Source organism: Copadichromis virginalis, linkage group LG6, assembly GCF_057382275.1.
Source record: "Copadichromis virginalis isolate Kocher_CV1m ecotype Utaka linkage group LG6, C_Virginalis_male_GT1.1, whole genome shotgun sequence".
Classification (NCBI taxonomy): Eukaryota; Metazoa; Chordata; class Actinopteri; order Cichliformes; family Cichlidae; genus Copadichromis; species Copadichromis virginalis.
Genome location: NC_140623.1, coordinates 27163557 through 27187014, shown reverse-complemented (window position 1 = coordinate 27187014; position 23458 = coordinate 27163557). Strand labels below are relative to the sequence as shown.

The window sequence follows — 23458 nt, the reverse complement described above, 5'->3', positions numbered from 1 at the left end:
GCATTACAGGGCATTAACATGTTGCGGTGGAGGATACGGCCTCGCCCAGCACCACGCTCCGGCTTAACCTCATAGACAGGGCTGTTTTCCCCCTTTTGAGAGATCACTATGTGAACTTGATCCTTCCAATAGGAGTGTAAATTTCCCGGGCCTCCCCTCTCTGACATGTTCCTGACAAGTACCCTGTCCCCAGGTGAGAGTACAGCACTTTGTCTCTTCAGGTCATAATGTGATTTCCCTCTTGCCAGAGTCTTTTTAATGTTTCTGGATGCAATGTCATATGCTTCTTTCATTTGTTGTTGCCATTTGTGAGCATAATCCTCATATGATTTGCATTTGTTCGTCTCACTCAGTCCAAAAATTACATCAATAGGGAGATGTGGATGTCTAAGAGTAAATAAAAGGGCGAGTATCCTGTCGAGTCACTAGTTGTGCAATTATAGGCATGCACAACTTTGTTTACGTAGTCACTCCAGTTTCCTTTCTTTTCCTCATCCAGGGTCCGCAGCATTGACAGCAAAGTGCGATTAAACCTTTCCACCGGGTTCCCCTGTGGATGGTAGGGTGTAGTCTTTGAATTGGCTATTCCTGTGTACTTCTGCAGCTGTTTGAATAAATGGTTTTCAAATTCTCTGCCTTGATCGTGATGTAATTTACCAGGAAAACCAAATTTCAAGGAAAAGTCATTAAAAATTTTATCTGCTGCTGGTTTGCCAGCTTTGTTGCGTGTAGGGTAGGCTTGAGCAAACTTGGTGAAGTTGTCCTGTAACACTAAAATATACTCATACCCTCCCCTGCTCTTTTCGAGATGGACATAGTCTATTGAGACCATTTCAAAGGGTACAGTAGCTGGCACATGACACATGGGGGCCCTACACTGAACTGTAGGTTTTTTCTGAATATTACATTTGCACACCTGTGTAATGAAAAACTCAATATCTTTGTACATATTCGGCCAATAAAACCTACTCCTTGCCAAATTCATCACACGGTCCACCCCCAAGTGACCCATTTCGCAGTGAAGGTGTTTGTACACCAGTTCTTTGTGCGATTCCGGAATCACAATCTGAGTGTAAGTCACAGTCTTTTGTATCAGCAACCCGTCATCTGAGATAAACAGCTTTTTCCACTCGTGTAGTAGCTGTTTTCCTTTAGGGGTTTTGAGCGCTGATGTCTTGTCAAAACTCGCACCAGTACTCTTTAAGTTGAGAACATAAGCTATGGCAGGGTCCTGCTTTTGAGCTTGCAATAGCTCCTGCGTTGTGATCCTCACATCTGGCGGATTTTCTGTAAGTATTTTGTTTACTTCTGGATTGCATGTTATGGCTGATATCCAATCCAGTTGTTTGTCTTCCTGTGTTTCAATGGCATTCAGTACTGCGCTTAACACTTCAGGCGAACACAGCTCAGTACATTCTGACATGTATGAATCCATACTAGAAGGTGTTCTGGACAAAAAGTCTGCATCAACGTTACTTTTTCCGGGTCGGTATTTCAGTGTTATGTTAAAATCAGCCAGCTCGGAAACCCATCTGTGTCCTGTTGCATTCAGTTTAGCTGTGCCTAAAACATAGGTTAAAGGGTTGTTATCACTGTACACTGTCACTGAGGGAGCATAGAACAAATAGTCTCTAAAGCGCTCAGTCACAGCCCATTTTAGTGCCAAAAACTCAAGTTTCCCTGAGTGCCACCTGTAATTCCTCTCAGCTTGTGTTAATGTTCTTGACCCATATCCAATGACTCTTAATTTACTGTCCTGCCTCTGATACAAGACTGCACCAAAGCCTTCTTCTGAAGCATCGATGTGCAGAATGAAGGGTTCCTCAAACTTAGGATAAGCCATCACAGGTGGATTAGTCAAAACATCCACCAAATAGTCTAGAGTCTAGTGCTTTTTGGTGGCTGTCACTCCATATGATTTTTTGGGTGGGTGCAGCATGCCCCGCCTTGGCTGACCGCGCTGGTGTTTGCGTGTGGTCAACTGAGAGTAAATCATATAGGCACTTTGCATGTCTTGAAAAATCTTGTACATAGTTTCGGTAGTATCCTAAAAATCCTAAAAGCTTTCTCAGCTCTTTAATGTTTGTTGGTGGGTTGTCCTTCAAAGCTCGTACTGCTTGTACCTCTTTCTCATCCATTTTGTAGCCGTCTGCTGAAATGATTTTGCCCACATAGCGGACCTCATTTTTAAACAAGTCACATTTATCAGGTCTTAGTTTTACTCCCCAAGCCCGCTGACGTTTGAGAACTGATCTCAAATCTTCAATATGCTGTTCAAATGTTTGACTGTACACCAAAACATCATCTAAATATGGAGTGCATATTTTGTCCCTCAAGCCTTCCAAACTTTCCTCCATGCTCCGCTGGAAAGCTGCAGGTGCATTGGTGAGTCCAAATGGGATCCTATTCCATTCGTACAGCCCCCAGGGTGTTGTGAAGGCGGTATATTTTTTCGAGTCTTCGCTGATTTCACCTTGATAGTACGCTTTGCCTTGGTCATGCACACTAAACCACCTATTGCCGCCAAGTCCATCAAGGATTTCCTGTATTCGTGGAATAGGGTGTCTGTCTGGAATGGTCTTTTTATTGAGGCCCCTATAATCGACACACAGTCTCAGGCCTCCATCCTGCCTTCTCACACACACTATTGGAGAGGCATATGGTGAGGTTGATTTGTGAATAAAGTCTTTTTTTAACAAGTCCTGAATGTGACTTTTTACTTCATCGTAGAGAGCACGTAGGACCGCATTATAGGATTTGGCTACAGGAATCTGATCAGTGAGTTTGATATCCATTTTTAGATTTCTTATGTAACCAACTTCCTCTTTGTGTTTAGCAAATGCGCCTGACTCCTCCCTTAACATTTCCATGATGACCGCCTGTTGTTCTGTGTTAAGGTGGCCCAAATTGACAGGTGGTTCCCAAGGCTCTTCTGCCAAGCTAGGTGAGTTCTGATTGTCTTTTTCTACAATCGAGCCTATCTGAGCTTCTTTGAGATTTACAGGATAACTATGTGTTACCCTCTCTATGTTACCTAGAAGGGTTTTAGGTGGCAACACAATGTCATGTTTGGTAGCATTAGTAACATAGATATTGACTTTGCGGGTGCTGTCTGATATAGACAGCAACTGGCAGTTAGATTTCAGACCCTCATCTAAAGACAAGTTTTCATCTGGCTCGAAAAGCATTTCACTTTTTACCTTTAGGTCTGTTTTGATGGAACAACTAACGCCGTACATTTGCCCACCCGGTACGACAATAGCTTTGCGTCCTGATCTGATAGGATAAGTAACTATCTCGTTACTGGTGGTGTGGATAAGGTTCAACAGTGCTTCTGCTTTGCTTGATCCTACTCTTAGAGAGTTTCTGAGTAGAGACAAGCTTTCACTGGACTGAGTAGTGTCTTTTTTGATCAGTTCCTCAATAGCATTAAACCCTATTATTGGTTTTTGCATCACATCCTGACTTACTAGGATTGGAACCCGAACCTCATTCTGAGCTGCAGCTTTTCCTCTCGAATCACAAAGGCTAAGGCTAACTTCTACCCAACCCTGGAAAGGGACTTCAGATCCATTTACAGCTCTCAAGTCTAAAAGTTCATCCTTACTTAGTAAATCGCTGATGGGGTGAACTTCTAAGTGAGGTAAATTGTCTGATTTCCAGCATGCACTCATTATTGAAACTTGGGCTCCCGTGTCCCACAGTGCCTGTGTTTTGCAGTTATTCATTCTACACCATACTAGACACTTTCTGCCCACAAGCTGTGCTACTTTTCTTTTTTTGGTACTTAAATAGAACACGTTTGGGGGTTGGTTCCTTTTTTAGGATTTCCTGAGTCAGTTGGTGGTGCAAGGGATAAGCTTTGGGCCTTGGGAATGTTATCACATTGGGACATTGGTGCTGAAGCTGTGGCTTGTCCCGCAGTCACAGCCCCGCCCAGTTTTCCTGCTTCTGAGCTCCCCTTACTTTGCATCCCTTTGCCCAGTGAGAGTCACTGCCACATTTGAAACAATGGTCACAGTCCCTGTTTTCTTGTTGACATGCAGAGCATCGCCTTTTTGGTCTCTGAGCTGCCTTTCTGTATGCCCTGACTTGTCTATCACCATCACCACTTCTATGTCGTTGGACAGTTTGCACTAGTGAAGCTATCTGTCCTGTGAGTTCCCTGATTGCTGAGTTACTTTCCTCAATTTTTGCAAATAAGGAGTTATCTTTGAGGGTTTTAGCCGGTTTTGTGTCAGGCTGGCTTGTGCGGGGATCAGTAAGCGCTACATTCTGCTCAACTACATTTAGTCCTGTTCTAAATGACCTGTGGGCTTTTGCCTTTAACGCTCTCTCGCTTTCATTGTACTGGGCTGTTTGCATTTTCATTAATAAGAGTTCATCGCTACAGTTTTCATCCTGCAAATATGCTCTCATTTCTGCTCTGACATTGTCATTTAGAAGACCCGTTCTAATGGACTGAAAACATTGACTTTGAACAAGTTCTTTGTTATACTTTAGGCTAGACTGGGTGCGCTCAGATGCGAAAAGGATTTTTTGACGCAAATCCAGCACTCTAATCAGGAACTCAAGTGGTGTTTCATTTGCCCCCTGTGTAGCTTTGGTTAATTGCTGGTACAGTACTGTTGCATCCGTTTCTGCATAATGGGCTTTTAGAACTTGTCTCAGGCTGGTCAATGTGAGATCTTCTTTCCCTTCCGAATAGCTCCTTAGTTTTAACCCAGGAATGATGGCACGTATGACAGCCTCCACAATCTCAGCTTCAGAGTAGCCCGTTTTTAAGCCGCTTTCCATCTGGTGCTCTAAGCTACTGAAACTCAGCGTGTCTTTAGCTGTCGACTCACCCACATGTCCACTTATACTGAAGTCTTTTCTGAATCCACCTGATGAAACATTACAGCAGCTGTTGCCAATACAGTCTCTCCCCCTGCGCTGTGTTTCGCCGTCCAGCGACGTCCTCATGGCCACCTGCTGCTCCGCTGATGTCCCTTGAGCCGCCTGATGCTCCAGCGATGTCATCGGCCCTGTCCGCCGCTCCGGAGGTGCCTGCGCCGCTGCCAGTTGCTCCTCGTGCACAGCCTCCACCGTCATCTCCGCTCTGTCTGAAGATGAAGACCGGACCACCGCTCCTGCGCCGACAGCCGCTGACCGCGCCTCCACCAGCAAAACCAGCACATCATTTAGCTCCAGAAGCACCGACATGCCTTCATCCTCTCGCTGTAAAAACTCTTCTCGTTCACAAAACTGGCTAATAAGCTTAACGAGAGCTCTGCGGGATTTGCTTTGTATTTCTTCGCTGCCCTTTTCTGTAATATTACATAGTTCACATACTCTGAGCAGTTCTTCCAAAGAAAATCCACATAACTTCTGCTCCAATTCCAACAAAAAATCTTCACGGTTCACAGACATGCTTGAAAGATAACTAAGACGAATAAAACTCTCTCAGTGTATCCGACCGGAGAAAAAACAGTTTGCATGGCATTAGCTAGACTGTCGCAATCCGTTAGCATTAGCTCCTTTACCGTGTTCCTCTGTGTGAAGTAGTCCCAAAACTATCTCGGTGGAACCTCCAAAATGTTACACCACTCCAGGACAACTTGGTGTAAACAGCAGAACCGAGTTTATTTGGGGTACTTCAGAACTGTGGCTTTCACATACAGAGCCCAAGAATACACTCTTCTTCTTTTCTTTTTTCTTTTTTTTTTTTTTTACATAGTTTTTCTTTTTCCGTGACTGCCCCCTACTGGTGGAAAAACATGTAGCAGCCAAAAATCCAAACATATAGTTGAATAACACAAATACCAACAGATTCGTGCAATGTTTTGGACATATTTTAGCTTTACACTTTACCAAGTGCTACATTCCTCCCCTGCTAAATAAATGTTGTCCCAACATTGAGAAAACATGACAATAAGAAACAGAAATAAATAAATATACTTCTCTCTTCCTTGTGACAATGTAGAGATGGCGTAAGTCGGCATAGGGTTTAGCAGTGCTCTAAGATCACTTTCACGATGCACTATTGGACCTCAGGGCCCTGTTTCAGGAAGCCGGTTTAGTGGAAAAACTGAGTAAGTATACCCTGAGTTAACGAAAACTCTGGGTTTTCGGTTTCACAAAGCGAGTTCAGCTGAAGCCTGAGTGAGTCACTATGACGACACACGCCGTGAAGCTAACCTGCCCCCTAGCAGGTTTACTACAACTAACCCTGACTGTCTCCGCCCCTTTGTCGGAAACCTGACAGTAGGAAGTGTCGGACATGGCGTGCCACTTCCTTGAAGAGCCAGTAGATCGTGAAGCCCAAATTCTCCGCAGAGCTCTCCGCCGGGAGAGAGTGATCAGAGCGCGTTTGGACATTTTATAATTTCCTGATGATTTTCTGTGCGAACGTTACCGTTTCTCAGCACAATCTATAATTTATTTGGATAACATCCTCAGGCCATATATTACGCATGTGACACATCGCGGACATGCTCTCAGTTCATTACATATTATTTGTATTGCACTTCGGTTTCTTGCAAACGGGAGCTTTCTGTATAATATTGGTGACGCTGAGCACGTTTCCAAGGCTACAGTCTGTCGGGCAGTCAGGAATGTTACAGTTGCACTGAAACGTCTCCTGTACTCGTTTGTGGTGTTCCCCGGTCATAGACCCACAAGATTTATCAAAGAGGGATGCCACAAAATTGCAGGTATCAGGATGACCAAAACTTAATGTATGATGTGGTGATACTTGGACTACTACTTAAATTGCACATTTATTTTCAGGGTTCCCAGGCGTGATTGGCTGTACAGATGGCACTCACATTCCAATCATTGCTCCTTCAGTAAATGAAGGAGACTATGTGAACAGGAAGTCTTTCCACAGCATTAATGTACAGGTACATAGTTCCCTGTAGCATTTCAAACTAACAAATTATTTCATTATAGTAATGGATGCTAATTTGTGTTCTCTGCACTGTGAAGATCATATGTGATGCTGCCAACATTATCACAAATGTGGAAGCCAAGTGGCCAGGCTCTGTCCATGACTCACAAATATTCCGTGAATGTACACTGAGCACAAAATTTGGACATGGTGAGTTGAGAATACTTTAAAATATATAAAGACCAATTGCTTCAGGGACATTTGAACTGAAGTGTACCCTTCTGTCTTAGGAGAGTTCACTGGCTACTTGCTTGGTGATAGGGGGTATCCACGTTTACCCTATTTGCTTACCCCTTACCCTGACCCTGAACCGGGCCCACAGCAGCGATATAACCTGGCTAATTGCAGGACAAGAGCCAGAATTGAAATGACTATCGGAATGCTTAAGGCCCGGTTCCAGTGCCTGCAAAGACTCAGGGTCACCCCAGAAAGGGCATGTGACATTATTGTGGCATGTGTGATTCTTCACAACATTGCCACAATTAGAGGAGAACACTGTCCTTCTGAACCAAACATCAGCAGTGATCCAAACCATGAACATCCTGACCCTCCCACGGACATACAAGATGGAAGCGCAGTCAGAGACACCATATGTCACAATCATTTCTTTTGACCCATCACCTCAACATGTTGAAAGAAGAATAAACAGATTTTTTGTTCAACTGGCTTTATTGGTCGCCTGTGTTTCCTGTACACAAAGTATTAAAAGATGTAAACCTCATAAAGTGTCTCTGTTGCTTCCTCCTCTGTAACAGCTGTCAATGTTTCTTCATTATTTTCCTGTAGTAAAGAAATAGACAACATTGCTGTTCTACTGTAAACTCATATAATCTGTGGAGTATTACTCACAACTGCATGTTGGTCTGGCTCAACAGGAGGCTGCACCAGATGCAGTACACCATCACCATCAACTGATAGAATATGAGGTTTATACAGGTCACTTATAACTTACAAGGGACCAAATGGCAATTAACAAACATACCAAGCACCTTACACTTCATTGTCATTATGCTCTCAAAGACAACCAAGGCTGAGGGAAGGCAAGATCAGTCGGAAAATAACTTCACTACAAAATAATCCATTATGGTAAAGAGTTTATCAAATGAATGAGCAGCACTGCAAAGGTGACTGTGAAGAAAGGATGTATGCACATCATGTATTATTTTGAATTTACCCCCTATGTAGGCACTTGTGTCTTGCGGGGTTATTGACTCAGGGGATGTCCCCGCAGAGATGCCTTCGGCCACAGGGCGCCCACTGTTTTGGCTGAGGGCCAACTGCTCAGCCTCTGTGAGTGGTGGTGGTGGAGGACCCCCACCTGTTTTTCGGGCCTCCGCTTTTTTTCTGTTGGCTATAACGGGCCACATTTGAGCATACAGAGTAAGCAAATATGTACTTGTAATGTGCTCAGATAATTTCAATAAGTGCTTACAGACAGAAAATTAATGTAGCCTCTAACTGCAATTGATTTACATGGGACAAACAGACCAAGCACTATGGCTCATAATACAATTACACCTTACCTGTTTGGACTATATTTTTATATTTCATTTTTACTTGCTGCCAGGCACGTTTGGGGCCTGTTGGGTTGCACCTGCGCTCACATCACATCACAAAATAAAATGTATAAAATAACAAATAAAATAACATATGATAAAATAACGTGTTAAATGGGTGGAAATCCCTAGATCAATGTTTAAATTAACACTCACACATTGACTCTGTCGGCTATGTTTTGCCATGCATGCTCCCTTTCTTTTGCAGCTGTGGCTGTGTTACTTTTTTCCGCGGAATTTGCATGTTATCGGCATATGCTGCCATCAGAATTTCGGCCTCAAGCGCTGTAAAATACATTGACCGCGCCTTCTTTCCCTCCGTCTCCATGGTGACTCGCTTAATCTGTGCTCCGCTTATCAGGGCTTTATGTATCCTCGTCCGCGCGCTTCACTTGGGGTTAAAGCAACTCCGCGTTGACTGAACTAATTGTTATCAGCCTTTCTGAAACGGAATATTCCGAGTTGGACAGTTCGGGGTTACTCAACCGTGAGTGTCGTTTTTCACTCTGAGTTTTCCAAACCGGCTTCCTGAAACAGGGCCCAGGTGACAGAATCACATGTTACTCTCTTACCAGATAAGCATCGGCTTACAACAGTGCTGAGTTGTTTCCGACAGTCCACATGCAAATTGAATAACACAAATACCAACAGATTCGTGGAATGTTTTGGACATATTTTAGCTTAACACTTTACCAAGTGCTACACTTGTCTGTGTTTATTGTGTTATGGTGTGTTGATACCTGTGCATTCCTGTATTATCCTTTTGTGTTGCACATTTCGATGTTTTTTTTCCTCGCTACCTAGCCTGACCTGTCTCCCCAATGTGATGTTTGTGTATTGTATGTACGGTCGGCAAGGTCTGTCATCTCGGTTGTGGGTAAAAGACCTGCAACTGACAAATAAAGGCTATCTCATCATCATGCACATCAGTAATTCCACCTCATAATGGCTTAAGAGTACGAAAGTGAGGACTGGAGCAGCCTCATCAATGTCCTGGTCTGAATCTGATTAACATGCTGTGGAATGACCTTAAAAAGGTGGTTCATGGTTGAAAACCTTCAACGTGGCTGAATTGCAACAATTATGCAATGACGAGTGGGCCAAAAAATCCTCCTCAGCACTGTGAAAGACTCATTGTTAATTATCAATAAAGTTTGATTGCAGTTGTTGCTGCTAAGGGTGGCCCAGGTTTAGAGGGCAATCACTTTTTTACACACAGCCATGTAGTTTGGATTTCTTTTCACTTTATAATAAATACATTCATCCAGAGAATACATTTTATCTATATTTGTGTTATCTTTTTTTAATATTTAAATTTGTTTGATCAGAAACATTTAAGTGTGACAAATATGGAAATCAGGAAGGGGGCAAACATTGTTTTTTATACCGCTGTATGTACAAAATAATAAAATTCAGACATAACAGCTATTAAAGGTTTTCATTCTGGTTGTTTTCCTGACATGCATGATGAAAGACGGGTTTTGCCTATTTAATTTGTTAAGGGAATGAGGGGTGGAGTTCAATGAAATGTGAATCATTTCCTCAGAAATGACCATCGATCTGTGATAAAAACAAAGATCCCTCCCTCATCCACACTCTCTAAAAGCCAGCCTATAAAAGTCAAAGCAACATCAAATTCTAGGACCGCAGAGATAAACCCAGCAAGGCTTCTTTATAATTTAATATCCATTTTATACACAAGGACAGCAAACATGGGCTGTGGATGTTCAACAACAGCTCAGCTGCAGAAACAACCTGTCTTTGAATCTAAGGAAGCTGCTCAATGTGTTTACAGGATCCCTGCTCTTCTGTATGAGGAAAAAAGTAAAACTTTACTTGCCTTTGCAGAGCAGAGGAAGACTTCAGATGATGCCAGCGGAGAAAAGCTGGTTATGAGAACAGGAAAGATCAAGCAGAAATGCTGTCAGAGGACGACTGAGGTAATAGTGATAATCAGCCATTTCAGTTCTAAATTACTTGTTAATTACAGTCCTGTTTTGAACTGTTCTGTTTTATTTACTCCTGAACAATCTCTCTTTTAGTGGTTAGAACTCAAAGAGGTGGAAAAGGCACTTATTGATGGACACCGTCCAATGAACCCCTGCCCGGTGTATGACAAGGTCAACAACAAACTTTTCCTGTTTTTCATCTGTGTTGAAGACGGCATCACTGAGCTTCACCAAATAAAAAAATGTGACAACCGGACCCGTCTCTGCTTCATCACAAGTGAGGATCTCGGAGAAACCTGGAGCGACGTGACCAATTTGACGGACGAACTGAGTGAAATAAAAAACTGGGCCACATTTGCTGTTGGGCCAGGCCATGGTATTCAAACAGAGAGTGGTAGACTGATTATCCCAGTTTATGCTTATACTGCGATCAAACCAAGTAAACCATATGCAATCTCACTGTATAGTGATAGTCATGGTGAAAACTGGAAATTTGGGGATTTCATACGGAAATTTAATGAGGAATCAGTGGTATCAGTTGAGTGTGAAATGGCTGAACTTTCCAAAGACCACATCTACTGCAACGCCCGTAATGTGGGCGGCCATCGAGTGGAAGCAGTCAGTGATGATAATGGACATAGCTTTACCATTCCTCAACCTGAAAACAAGCTTATGGAAACAGGTTCAGGCTGTCACGGAAGCGTGATCTCCTTCCCAGCTCAACAAGAAAGTGAAAACACAGAAAGTGACCCAAGCCAGAACCTTGAAAAGTGGCTGCTGTTCACGCACCCAACCAGTCCGAAACACAGGGTCAAGTTAGGTGTGTATCTGAACAAATCCCCACGTGATCCAAAGGCATGGAGCGAACCCTGCATCATTAATGATGGACCCAGTGGTTACTCAGACCTGGCTTACATTGATGATGGCTGCTTTGCATGTCTGTTTGAGTGTGGGCAGCAGGAAATACATGAGCAGATAGCCTCTGTTGTCTTTAGCTATAAGGACATCACCAAGAAATAAACTGAAGAAAAGAAAAGAAAAATATAAAAAGAATAATTTTTATTCAGGTGTGTAGATGAAAAGATTCATATGTATATGTGCACAACTTAAAGCAGTAAGTGTTGCTTTGTATGTAAAAATCTTTATTTGCTTGTTGCATGAAAAATGAATAAGAAAACTGAGAAGCTTGTAGGATTAACACTTTAAAAAATACTTTACAGTTTCTCCTGTTTTCAGTGAGTATTAAACATGGATGCTCAGTTTAAACAAAAGTTTTAATCTAGTTATTCACTCCTTGAAGAAAACATACCTAATGTTGCAAATATCATATTAATGGTTGTGAATGCATTTGATTTTATTGCAGAAAATAATAAAAATAGTTAACATATGCTGTTTTATTGTAAAACTATCTGTTCTTTTGCTCATTTATTTCCCACCAACTCCAAACTGTGAGTTCAACATCCACAATGAATATTTTAATAAACAAATAACTGTAGTGAATTTAAGGTTAAAACAATATAAAACAAGCAAAAGGTTTAAACGTGCTTTGCATAACACATTAAAGTAGATCACAGATAATAATATTATTGATATTATTTGTTGTTACAGTAACAACAACAACCTGGACACTGCAAATAAAATAAAACTGTGAATAATGAAAAAAAAATATAGGAGTCAATAAAGAAATTTATAAAAGAAAATCAGGGTTCACAGGATTCCCGCTCTAATCTGTGAAAAAGTCGGAGAGACTCCTGTAGCCTTTGCAGAGCCGAGCAGTAAACCCGATCATGGAGTACAGACCTGCAGGTTACGAAAGAGGGATTATGAAGGAGCGTCCACCGGGAGAATCAGATATTTTGTTACTGAAGTACTTAGGAATGTAGCTCACAGTCTTGCTTTTAAAAATCAAAGCTGTTTTATAACATGACCATAAATGCAAATTTTATATGCAAAAGTCTGAAATTGCTTGACATATGAGAAATGAACAGTGGAGAAGAAGAGAACCGGCTCATGAAAGATACTGCCGTATCTGTAAAACAAAGTGGAGCCACTACATGGTATGATCATATATGACTGAGTAATAGTAGCATTGTTTAATAATGTAACTGCTTATAGAAGTAGCAGGGTAAATTCTCAAATTTCCAGTGATATACCCTCTGCTTAGATTCAGTTAATGCTGGAAAACTGATTGGCAGGTGCTTCAGAGTGCTACTGTGCAGTTATATAGTTTTTCCCATTATCTCTGAACCTCTGAAAATGGAGGACTGCTTAGAAAAGGGTCAGAAGATTACTGCTACGAGAGATAAACTCGTACAATTTTCGCAGTGCAAAGGAGTAATCCAGATCATACTAGTACAAAACGGTTATAAATAAGGAATGTTGAGGGAGGGAGCCTCCACTGGGAAAATCAGCTATTTTGTTACTCAAGTACTTGGGAATGTAGCAAAAAAATATGTACAGTGGGGCAAAAAAGTATTTAGTCAGCCACCGATTGTGCAAGTTCCCCCACCTAAAATGATGACAGAGGTCAGTAATTTGCACCAGAGGTACACTTCAACTGTGAGAGACAGAATGTGAAAAAAAAATCCATGAACCCACATGGTAGGATTTGTAAAGAACTTATTCGTAAATTAGGGTGGAAAATAAGTATTTGGTCAATAACAAAAATACAACTCAATACTTTGTAACATAACCTTTGTTGGCAATAACAGAGGTCAAACGTTTACTATAGGTCTTTACCAGGTTTGCACACACAGTAGCTGGTATTTTGGCCCATTCCTCCATGCAGATCTTCTCGAGAGCAGTGATGTTTTGGGGCTGTCGCCGAGCAACACGGACTTTCAACTCCCGCCACAGATTTTCTATGGGGTTGAGGTCTGGAGACTGGCTAGGCCACTCCAGGACTTTCAAATGCTTCTTACGGAGCCACTCCTTTGTTGCCCGGGCGGTGTGTTTTGGATCATTGTCATGTTGGAAGACCCAGCCTCGTTTCATCTTCAAAGTTCTCACTGATGGAAGGAGGTTTTGGCTCAAAATCTCACGATACATGGCCCCATTCATCCTGTCCTTAACACGGATCAGTCGTCCTGTGCCCTTGGCAGAAAAACAGCCCCATAGCATGATGTTTCCACCCCCATGCTTCACAGTAGGTATGGTGTTCTTGGGATGCAACTCAGTATTCTTCTTCCTCCAAACACGACGAGTTGAGTTTATACCAAAAAGTTCTACTTTGGTTTCATCTGACCACATGACATTCTCCCAATCCTCTGCTGTATCATCCATGTGCTCTCTGGCAAACTTCAGACGGGCCTGGACATGCACTGGCTTCAGCAGCGGAACACGTCTGGCACTGCGGGATTTGATTCCCTGCCGTTGTAGTGTGTTACTGATGGTGACCTTTGTTACTTTGGTCCCAGCTCTCTGCAGGTCATTCACCAGGTCCCCCCGTGTGGTTCTGGGATCTTTGCTCACCGTTCTCATGATCATTTTGACCCCACGGGATGAGATCTTGCGTGGAGCCCCAGATCGAGGGAGATTATCAGTGGTCTTGTATGTCTTCCATTTTCTGATGATTGCTCCCACAGTTGATTTTTTCACACCAAGCTGCTTGCCTATTGTAGATTCACTCTTCCCAGTCTGGTGCAGGTCTACAATACTTTTCCTGGTGTCCTTCGAAAGCTCTTTGGTCTTGGCCATGGCGGAGTTTGGAGTCTGACTGTTTGAGGCTGTGGACAGGTGTCTTTTATACAGATGATGAGTTCAAACAGGTGCCATTCATACAGGTAACGAGTGGGGGACAGAAAAGCTTCTTACAGAAGACGTTACAGGTCTGTGAGAGCCAGAGATTTTCCTTGTTTGAGGTGACCAAATACTTATTTTCCACCCTAATTTACGAATAAATTCTTTACAAATCCTACCATGTGGATTCATGGATTTTTTTTTCACATTCTGTCTCTCACAGTTGAAGTGTACCTCTGGTGCAAATTACTGACCTCTGTCATCATTTTAAGTGGGGGAACTTGCACAATCGGTGGCTGACTAAATACTTTTTTGCCCCACTGTAATTATACACACATCCTAATCAGCTGACTTGTATTGTTGACTCATGACAAATGATAAATTTATGAGTGTGATCCATTGTGATCATATCTTAGATTACCATGACCTGGATGACTGAGAACCACACAGATGCTTGGCAATGATGATTTCCAGTTGAAAAACTGGGAAGGTGTAGTGGAGAGAATTAGTGCCTGACTGTCTTGATGGACATGAATCCAGCCACAGCTCTGCTATAGGAGGAGATACCTGGTTGAGAATAATCTGGTTACCTCGATGCTCTGGCATCATTTTCTGGTTGTTGAGTCTCCACATCCACTGGTGCAGGAAATACAGAAGAAACTGGTTAATTTTTTGGGTGGAGGATACCATCGGCTCAAATTTAAGACTGTTTAAAGGCAGACAGGGACTGACTGACCTACAGAGTCGCATTACAGCATTTCATATTCAGACTGCTCAGCATTTCTTATACTGCATTTACACTCAACAAAAATATAAACGCAACACCTTTGTTACTGCTCCCATTCCCCATGGGATGGACGTAGAGACCTAAAATTCATTCCAGATACACAATATAACCATCCCTCCCAAACAGTGGTCACAAATCAGTCCAAATGTGTGGTAGTGGGCACATCTGCTATATTGAGATTATCCATCCCACCTCACAGGTGTGCCACATCAGGATGCTGATCTGACATCATGAGTAGTGCACAGGTGTACCTCAGACTGCCCACAACAAAAGGCCACCCTGGAATGTGCAGTTTTTTGCGCTATTGGGGGTCTGGGGACCCAGAACCGGTCAGTATCTGGTGTGACCACCATTTGCCTCATGCAGTGCAACACATCGTCGCATGGAGTCTATCAGATTGTCAATTGTGGCCTGTGGAATGTTGGTCCACTCCACTTCAATGGCTGTGCGAGGTTGTTGGATATTCGTGGGAACTGGTACACGCTGTTGTATACGCCGGTCAAGCACATCCCGAACATGCTCAATGGGTGACATGTCCGGTGAGTATGCTGGCCATGCAAGAACTGGGACATTCTCAGCTGCCATCTGCCCTGAACAATGTGAACCATGATTCATCCGTGAAGCGCACACCTCTCCAACGTGCCAGACGCCATCGAATGTGAGCATTTGCCCACACAAGTCTGTCACGGCGACGAGCTGGAGTCAGGTCAAGACCCCGATGAGGACGACGGGCATGCAGTTGAGCGTCCCTGAGACGGTTTCTGACAGTTTGTGCAGAAATTGTTTGGTTGTGCAAACCAATTGTTCCAGCAGCTGTCTGGGTGGCTGGTCTCAGACGATCTTGGAGGTGAACCTGCTGGATGTGGAGGTCCTGGGCTGGTGTGGTTACACGAGGTCTGCGGTTGTGAGGCCGGTTGGATGTGCTGCCATATTCTCTGAAACGCCTGTGGAGATGGCTTATGGTTGAGAAATGAACATTCAATGCACGGGCGACAGATCTGGTTGACATTCCTGCTGTCAGCATGCCAATTGCATGCTCCCTCATTGCTTGTGGCATCTGTGGCATTTTGCTGTGAGACAAAACTGCACATTCCAGGGTGGCCTTTTGTTGTGGGCAGTCTGAGGTACACCTGTGCACTACTCATGATGTCAGATCAGCATCCTGATGTGGCACACCTGTGAGGTGGGATGGATTATCTCAATATAGCAGATGTGCCCACTACCACACATTTGGACTGATTTGTGACCACTGTTTGGGAGGGATGGTTAAGATAAGATAAGATAAGATAAGATAAGATAGAACTTTATTAATCCCTCGGGTGGGTTCCTCTGGGAAATTCGATTTCCAAAAAAGCACAGCACCGACAGAAGTTACAGAGTTATACACACACACATATATATAAATACAGAGACAATATAAATAAAATATACAAAGGGGATAAATAGAATAAATAGGAATAAAAATAAAAATACAAGTGAATTGCACATTTCAAGTATTGAGTCTATTGCACTGTTGACTATTAACAAAAGTATTGCACAAAAGGTATTGCACAGTGAGGTGAAGAGGCACTACAGCTTAGTTGTTCCCTCCTTTGTCCTCCTGTTTCCCCTCCTGTTATATTGTGTATCTGGAATGAATTTTAGGTCTCTACGTCCATCCCATGGGGAATGGGAGCAGTAACAAAGGTGTTGCGTTTATATTTTTGTTGAGTGTATAAGAAATGATTTTTTTATTTTTCTGTCTGACAGAAACTTCCAGTTCTGTTCTTGAAAACTATAAAAAATGTACAATATGGTGCTAATCTTTTTTTGCCTGTGTTTGTGCCAAAAACAAACAAAGCAATGGTCCTGGCTCAGCTTCGGCGCCTAATAAGCTCATCACTGGACCCACTTCAGTTTGCCTACCAGCCTGGCATTGGAGCGGATGATGCCGTCATTCACCTCCTACATCGTTCCCTCGCTCACCTGGAGACCGCTGGAAGCACTGTGAGAATCATGTTCTTTGATTTCTCCAGTGCCTTCAACACCATTCTTCCCTCGGTTCTAAAGGACAAGCTGGTGAACTCTGGAGTGGACCATCACCTCACTACCTGGATTTTGGACTACCTCACCGACCGACCACAGTATGTGAGGACTCAGGGCTGTGTGTCGGACAGGGTCGTCTGCAGTACGGGGGCCCCACAGGGAACGGTTCTGGCTCCGTTCCTCTTCACCATCTACACTGCAGACGTCTCCCACAATTCCACCCAGTGCTTCCTGCAGAAGTTCTCTGATGACTCTGCAATAGTCGGCCTCATCACTGATGGGGACGACAAGGAGTACAGAGGTCTGACCCAAGACTTTGTGGACTGGTGCCAGCTGAACTACCTCCAGATCAACGCCAGTAAAACCAAGGAACTGGTGGTAGACTTCCGCAGGCACAAGCATTCTCCACTGCAACCACTGAACATCCAAGGTATGGACATTGAGGCTGTGGACAGCTACAGGTACCTTGGTGTTCATCTGAACAATAGACTGGACTGGACTCATAACTCAGACGCCCTCTACAGGAAAGGGCAGAGCAGGCTGTACCTGCTGCGGAGACTCAGGTCGTTTGGAGTGGAGGGCCCACTCCTAAAGACCTTCTATGACTCTGTTGTGGCTTCTGCTATCTTTTATGGTGTGGTCTGCTGGGGCGGCAGCATCTCTGCTGGGGACAGGAAGAGACTGAACAGGGTGATCCGAAGGGCCAGCTCTGTTCTAGGATGCCCTCTGGACCCAGTGGAGGTGGTGAGTGACAGGAGAACGGCGGCTAAGCTGTCATCCCTGATGGACAACATCTCCCACCCCATGCAGCAGACTGTGACAGCACTGAGCAGCTCCTTCAGTGGGAGACTGCGGCACCCACGGTGTGGGACGGAGAGATTTCGCAGGTCTTTCCTCCCCACTGCTGTCAGACTCCATAATAAAGACTTTAACTGATCAAGCACACACATCCATACATATGCAATAATACTAAGTGCAATAATCCTTTCTGTCATCGTTGTATTTTTACTCAGTTGTATATAGTATTTGTATTTGTATTCTATTTTTATCTTATTGTATATTTATTTTATTTTATTCTACTGTATATAGTATTTTATTCTATTCTGTACAGTTGTGTACTGTATTTATTCTTATTGTATTCTAATTTTTGCCTCATAACTTTTGCACTGTCCACTTCCTGCTGTGACAAAACAAATTTCCCACGTGTGGGACTAATAAAGGTTATCTTATCTTATCTTAAAAAAACAACCAAACTTGGATTCAGAGATGTTTAGTCTGAACTTATTTTTGGGATATTTCTCCTGCATGGTGATTTAATTTCTGTTTCTCAGGAACAGGGAATGGTAAATGGACCTTTTCTTATTTAGCACTTTTCTACTCTGTCTGAGCACGCTTAACACAACCTGCCTCATTCACCCATTCACTGAAGCACATTTTGCTATGCTTTTTCTATGTAAGTGCATTACTAGAGCCACCCCTATAACAGGGGGGAAGGTTAGTTTACTGAGAAGGAAATGACTTTATCAGAAATGAACAATGATGTCTGGCTTCCAATGAAACCTGAAGACCAGCCAAGAGTCACATTCTCTAGCTCTCACTGTCATTAATCCCGCCCAGTTACCCATTGTGAGAATACAGGATCACATCCATGAAAAACAACTTTAAATGCCTCCTTCTCCAGAACACATCTGCAGAATCCCTGATAAGGAAAGAGACTCCATCTTCAAGCTCCCTTAAATGCAAAGTGTGCACAGCTCTAATTTATTTATTTATTCTATTGGTATTATATTTTATAGGTGATTTATTTTTGGGGGTAAAAGACACCAAAGAGGTATTCACTTAAAGCAGTAAGTGTTGCTTTGTATGTAAAAATCTTTATTTGCTTGTTGCATGAAAAATGAATAAGAAAACTGAGAAGCTTGTAGGATTAACACTTTAAAAAATACTTTAATAAATTGAAGGAAACAGAAAACAGTTTCTCCTGTTTTCAGTGAGTATTAAACATGGATGCTCAATTTAAATAAAAGTTTCAATCTAGTTATTCACTCCTTGAAGAAAACATACCTAATGTTGCAAATATCATATTAATGGTTGTGAATGCATTTGATTTTATTGCAGAAAATAATAAAAATAGTTAACATATGCTGTTTTATTGTAAAACTATCTGTTCTTTTGCTCATTTATTTCCCACCAACTCCAAACTGTGAGTTCAACATCCACAATGAATATTTTAATAAACAAATAACTGTAGTGAATTTAAGGTTAAAACAATATAAAACAAACAAAAGGTTTAAACGTGCTTTGCATAACACATTAAAGTAGATCACAGATAATAATATTATTGATATTATTTGTTGTTACAGTAACAACAACAACCTGGACACTGCAAATAAAATAAAACTGTGAATAATGAAAAAAATATATAGGAGTCAATAAAGAAATTTATAAAAGAAAATCAGGGTTCACAGGATTCCCGCTCTAATCTGTGAAAAAGTCGGAGAGACTCCTGTAGCCTTTGCAGAGCCGAGCAGTAAACCCGATCATGGAGTACAGACCTGCAGGTTACGAAAGAGGGATTATGAAGGAGCGTCCACCGGGAGAATCAGATATTTTGTTACTGAAGTACTTAGGAATGTAGCTCACAGTCTTGCTTTTAAAAATCAAAGCTGTTTTATAACATGACCATAAATGCAAATTTTATATGCAAAAGTCTGAAATTGCTTGACATATGAGAAATGAACAGTGGAGAAGAAGAGAACCGGCTCATGAAAGATACTGCCGTATCTGTAAAACAAAGTGGAGCCACTACATGGTATGATCATATATGACTGAGTAATAGTAGCATTGTTTAATAATGTAACTGCTTATAGAAGTAGCAGGGTAAATTCTCAAATTTCCAGTGATATACCCTCTGCTTAGATTCAGTTAATGCTGGAAAACTGATTGGCAGGTGCTTCAGAGTGCTACTGTGCAATTATATAGTTTTTCCCATTATCTCTGAACCTCTGAAAATGGAGGACTGCTTAGAAAAGGGTCAGAAGATTACTGCTACGAGAGATAAACTCGTACAATTTTCGCAGTGCAAAGGAGTAATCCAGATCATACTAGTACAAAACGGTTATAAATAAGGAATGTTGAGGGAGGGAGCCTCCACTGGGAAAATCAGCTATTTTGTTACTCAAGTACTTGGGAATGTAGCAAAAAAATATGTAATTATACACACATCCTAATCAACTGACTTGTATTGTTGACTCATGACAAATGATAAATTTAGATTAGATTACCATGACCTGGATGACTGAGAACCACACAGATGCTTGGCAATGATGATTTCCAGTTGAAAAACTGGGAAGGTGTAGTGGAGAGAATTAGTGCCTGACTGTCTTGATGGACATGAATCCAGCCACAGCTCTGCTGCTATAGGAGGAGATACCTGGTTGAGAATAATCTGGTTACCTCGATGCTCTGGCATCATTTTCTGGTTGTTGAGTCTCCACATCCACTGGTGCAGGAAATACAGAAGAGACTGGTTAATTTTTTGGGTGCAGGATACCATCGGCTCAAATTTAAGACTGTTTAAAGGCAGACAGGGACTGACTGACCTACAGAGTCGCATTACAGCATTTCATATTCAGACTGCTTCCAATGAAACCTGAAGACCAGCCAAGAGTCACATCCTCTAGCTCTCACTGTCATTAATCCCGCCCAGCTATTGGTATTATATTTTATAGGTGATTTATTTTTTGGGTTAAAAGACACCAAAGAGGTACTGCTTTAGTATTTAAATATTTACTACTTTGGTATCATAACTTAAGTAACTGAGGACTTTTCTGAGTTAGTGCACTTAGTGGTCTCTTCTCATTGGATTCCAGCTCAGTCTGAAGTCTGACCATCATTTTGACCTTCTATTAAATCTTCTATGCTTGATTTCTCTTTTCTATTCATCAAGACTTCAAAAACCATATAATATCAGGATTACTTTTTAATGTTTTGTGTTTGTGTTATGATGTTTTTTACTTCCTAAATCATGATTTTTATTGTAAATTTTCTGTGATATATGTTCTTCTTCTCCCATGCATGATGAAAGACGGATTTTGCCTATTTATTTTGTTAAGGGAACGGGGGTTGGAGCTCAGGGAAATGTGAATCATTTCCTCAGAAATGACCATCGGTCTGTGATAAAAACAAAGATCCCTCCCTCATCCACACTCTCTAACAGCCAGCCTATAAAAGTCAAAGCAACATCAAATTCTAGGACCGCAGAGATAAACCCAGCAAGGCTTCTTTATAATTTAATATCCATTTTATACACAAGGACAGCAAACATGGGCTGTGGATGTTCAACAACAGCTCAGCTGCAGAAACAACCTGTCTTTGAATCTAAGGAAGCTGCTCAATGTGTTTACAGGATCCCTGCTCTTCTGTATGAGAAAGAAAGTAAAACTTTACTTGCCTTTGCAGAGCAGAGGAAGACTTCAGATGATGCCAGTGGAGAAAAGCTGGTTATGAGAACAGGAAAGATGAAGGAGGATTCTGAGAGGACGACTGAGGTAATAGTGATAATCAGCCATTTCAGTTCTAAATTACTTGTTAGTTACGCTCCTGTTCTGAACTGTTCTGTTTTATTTACTCCTGAACAATCTCTCTTTTAGTGGTCAGAGCTCAAACAGCTGGAAAAGGCACTTATTAAAGGATACCGTCCAATGAACCCCTGCCCGGTGTATGACAAGGTCAACAACAAACTTTTCCTGTTTTTCATCTGTGTTGAAGACTGCATCACTGAGCATGACCAAATAGAATACTATGACAACAGGACCCGTCTCTGCTACATCACAAGTGAGGATCTCGGAGAAACCTGGAGCGATGTGACCGATTTGACGGACAAACTGAGTGAAATAAAAAACTGGTCCACATTTGCTGTTGGGCCAGGCCATGGTATTCAAACAGAGAGTGGTAGACTGATTATCCCAGTTTATGCTTATTGCAGAAGTACTTGCCTCATGAATTGCTGTTGTAAACCAGTTGCATGTTCGTTCAGTTGCTGTTGTAAATCATATGCACTCTCACTGTATAGTGATGATCCTGATAAAAGTTGGAAATTTGGTCAAACGTTGCAATCAGAATCAGGCGAATGTCAAATGGCAGAGGTCTATGAAGACACCCGCTCCAGTTTCATTTATTGCAATGCTCGAAGTTTTTGCTCCTCTCGAGTGGAAGCTGTCAGTGTGAATAAAGGTTTTACCTTCAGAAAATTCAGATGCACTAAGCTTACAGAAACAAAGTGCTCAGGATGTCAGGGAAGTGTGGTCTCCTTTCCAGCTCAAGAACAAAGTGGAACTGCACAAAGTGAAACAAACCAAAACAAGTGGCTGCTGTTCACACACCCAACCAATAAATCGCGCAGGATTGATCTTGGTGTGTATCTGAACAAATCCCCACGTGACCCAAAGGCATGGAGCGAACCCTGCATCATTAATGAGGGAGCCAGTGGTTACTCAGACCTGGCTTACATTGATGATGGCTGCTTTGCATGTCTGTTTGAGTGTGGGCAGAAGGAAATACATGAGCAGATAGCCTCTGTTGTCTTTAGCTATAAAGACATCACCAAGAAATAAACTGAAGAAAAGAAAAATATAAAAAGAATAATTTTTATTCAGGTGTGTAGATGAAAAGATTCATATGTATATGTGCACGACTTAAAGCAGTAAGTGTTGCTTTGTATGTAAAAATCTTTATTTGCTTGTTGCATGAAAAATGAATAAGAAAACTGAGAAGCTTGTAGGATTAACACTTTAAAAAATACTTTAATAAATTGAAGGAAACAAAACAGTTTCTCCTGTTTTCAGTGAGTATTAAACATGGATGCTCAGTTTAAACAAAAGTTTTATTCACTCCTTGAAGAAAACATACCTAATGTTGCAAATATCATATTACAGTTTTTGCCCGTTGCTTGAACACATTTTGCAAAACTTCGCTCATTGTGCCAAAACTCTAAACACAAGTGAACATGACACAACACTGGGAAATATACCATTCACATTTGTGCCAAATTGAAACTACTCTCAAAACCTAAACTCTGCTGTCAAAACCTAACATTTCTTTGTCAAAATGTAACTGTTGACAAAATGACACATACTTGCATCATATGCAAACACTTACAGATCAGGGGGAACACACTAGTCTACTTTATATAAAACACTGCAGTCTTTGATTTTCATCGTTTATTCAGAAGGCATATTTTCAGGAGACACATTTTCAAACAACCAAAAAAAAGCAAACAGGCCTACTCAATATTGTACATTGCAGCACCATGAATTCAGATAAAGCAAAAAAACAAAACCATAATACAGTAATAGCAAAAACACTATACTGTAAACACAAAAAAATCATGACAATTGTGCATACGTGGGCTCATGGATCCCGCCGTCTGTTGGGGTCTAGCCACAGGACATGCGTCTGATGGTGGTGATGC

The 23458-nt window shown here is 41.9% G+C and overlaps 2 protein-coding genes and 1 long non-coding RNA gene across 3 annotated transcripts; all 3 read left to right on the top strand.

Moving 5' to 3' along the window:
- The first annotated feature begins 6030 nt into the window (after positions 1-6030).
- Positions 6031-7597, top strand: LOC146707949 (uncharacterized). The gene is made up of 2 exons (XR_014921096.1): positions 6031-6884; positions 6970-7597. It is a non-coding gene; the product is annotated as an uncharacterized LOC146707949 (long non-coding RNA).
- A 2509-nt stretch (positions 7598-10106) lies between these two features.
- Positions 10107-11841, top strand: LOC146707948 (sialidase-3-like). Its single transcript, XM_085459574.1, has 2 exons — positions 10107-10427; positions 10530-11841. The coding sequence occupies exons 1-2, from the start codon at positions 10200-10202 to the stop codon at positions 11454-11456; spliced, it is 1155 nt and encodes a 384-aa protein (XP_085315700.1). The 5' UTR covers positions 10107-10199; the 3' UTR covers positions 11457-11841.
- Positions 11842-21214: 9373 nt separating this feature from the next.
- LOC146707947 (sialidase-3-like) lies at positions 21215-22870 on the top strand. Its single transcript, XM_085460901.1, has 2 exons — positions 21215-21536; positions 21639-22870. The coding sequence occupies exons 1-2, from the start codon at positions 21312-21314 to the stop codon at positions 22599-22601; spliced, it is 1188 nt and encodes a 395-aa protein (XP_085317027.1). The 5' UTR covers positions 21215-21311; the 3' UTR covers positions 22602-22870.
- The last annotated feature ends 588 nt before the right edge of the window (positions 22871-23458 follow it).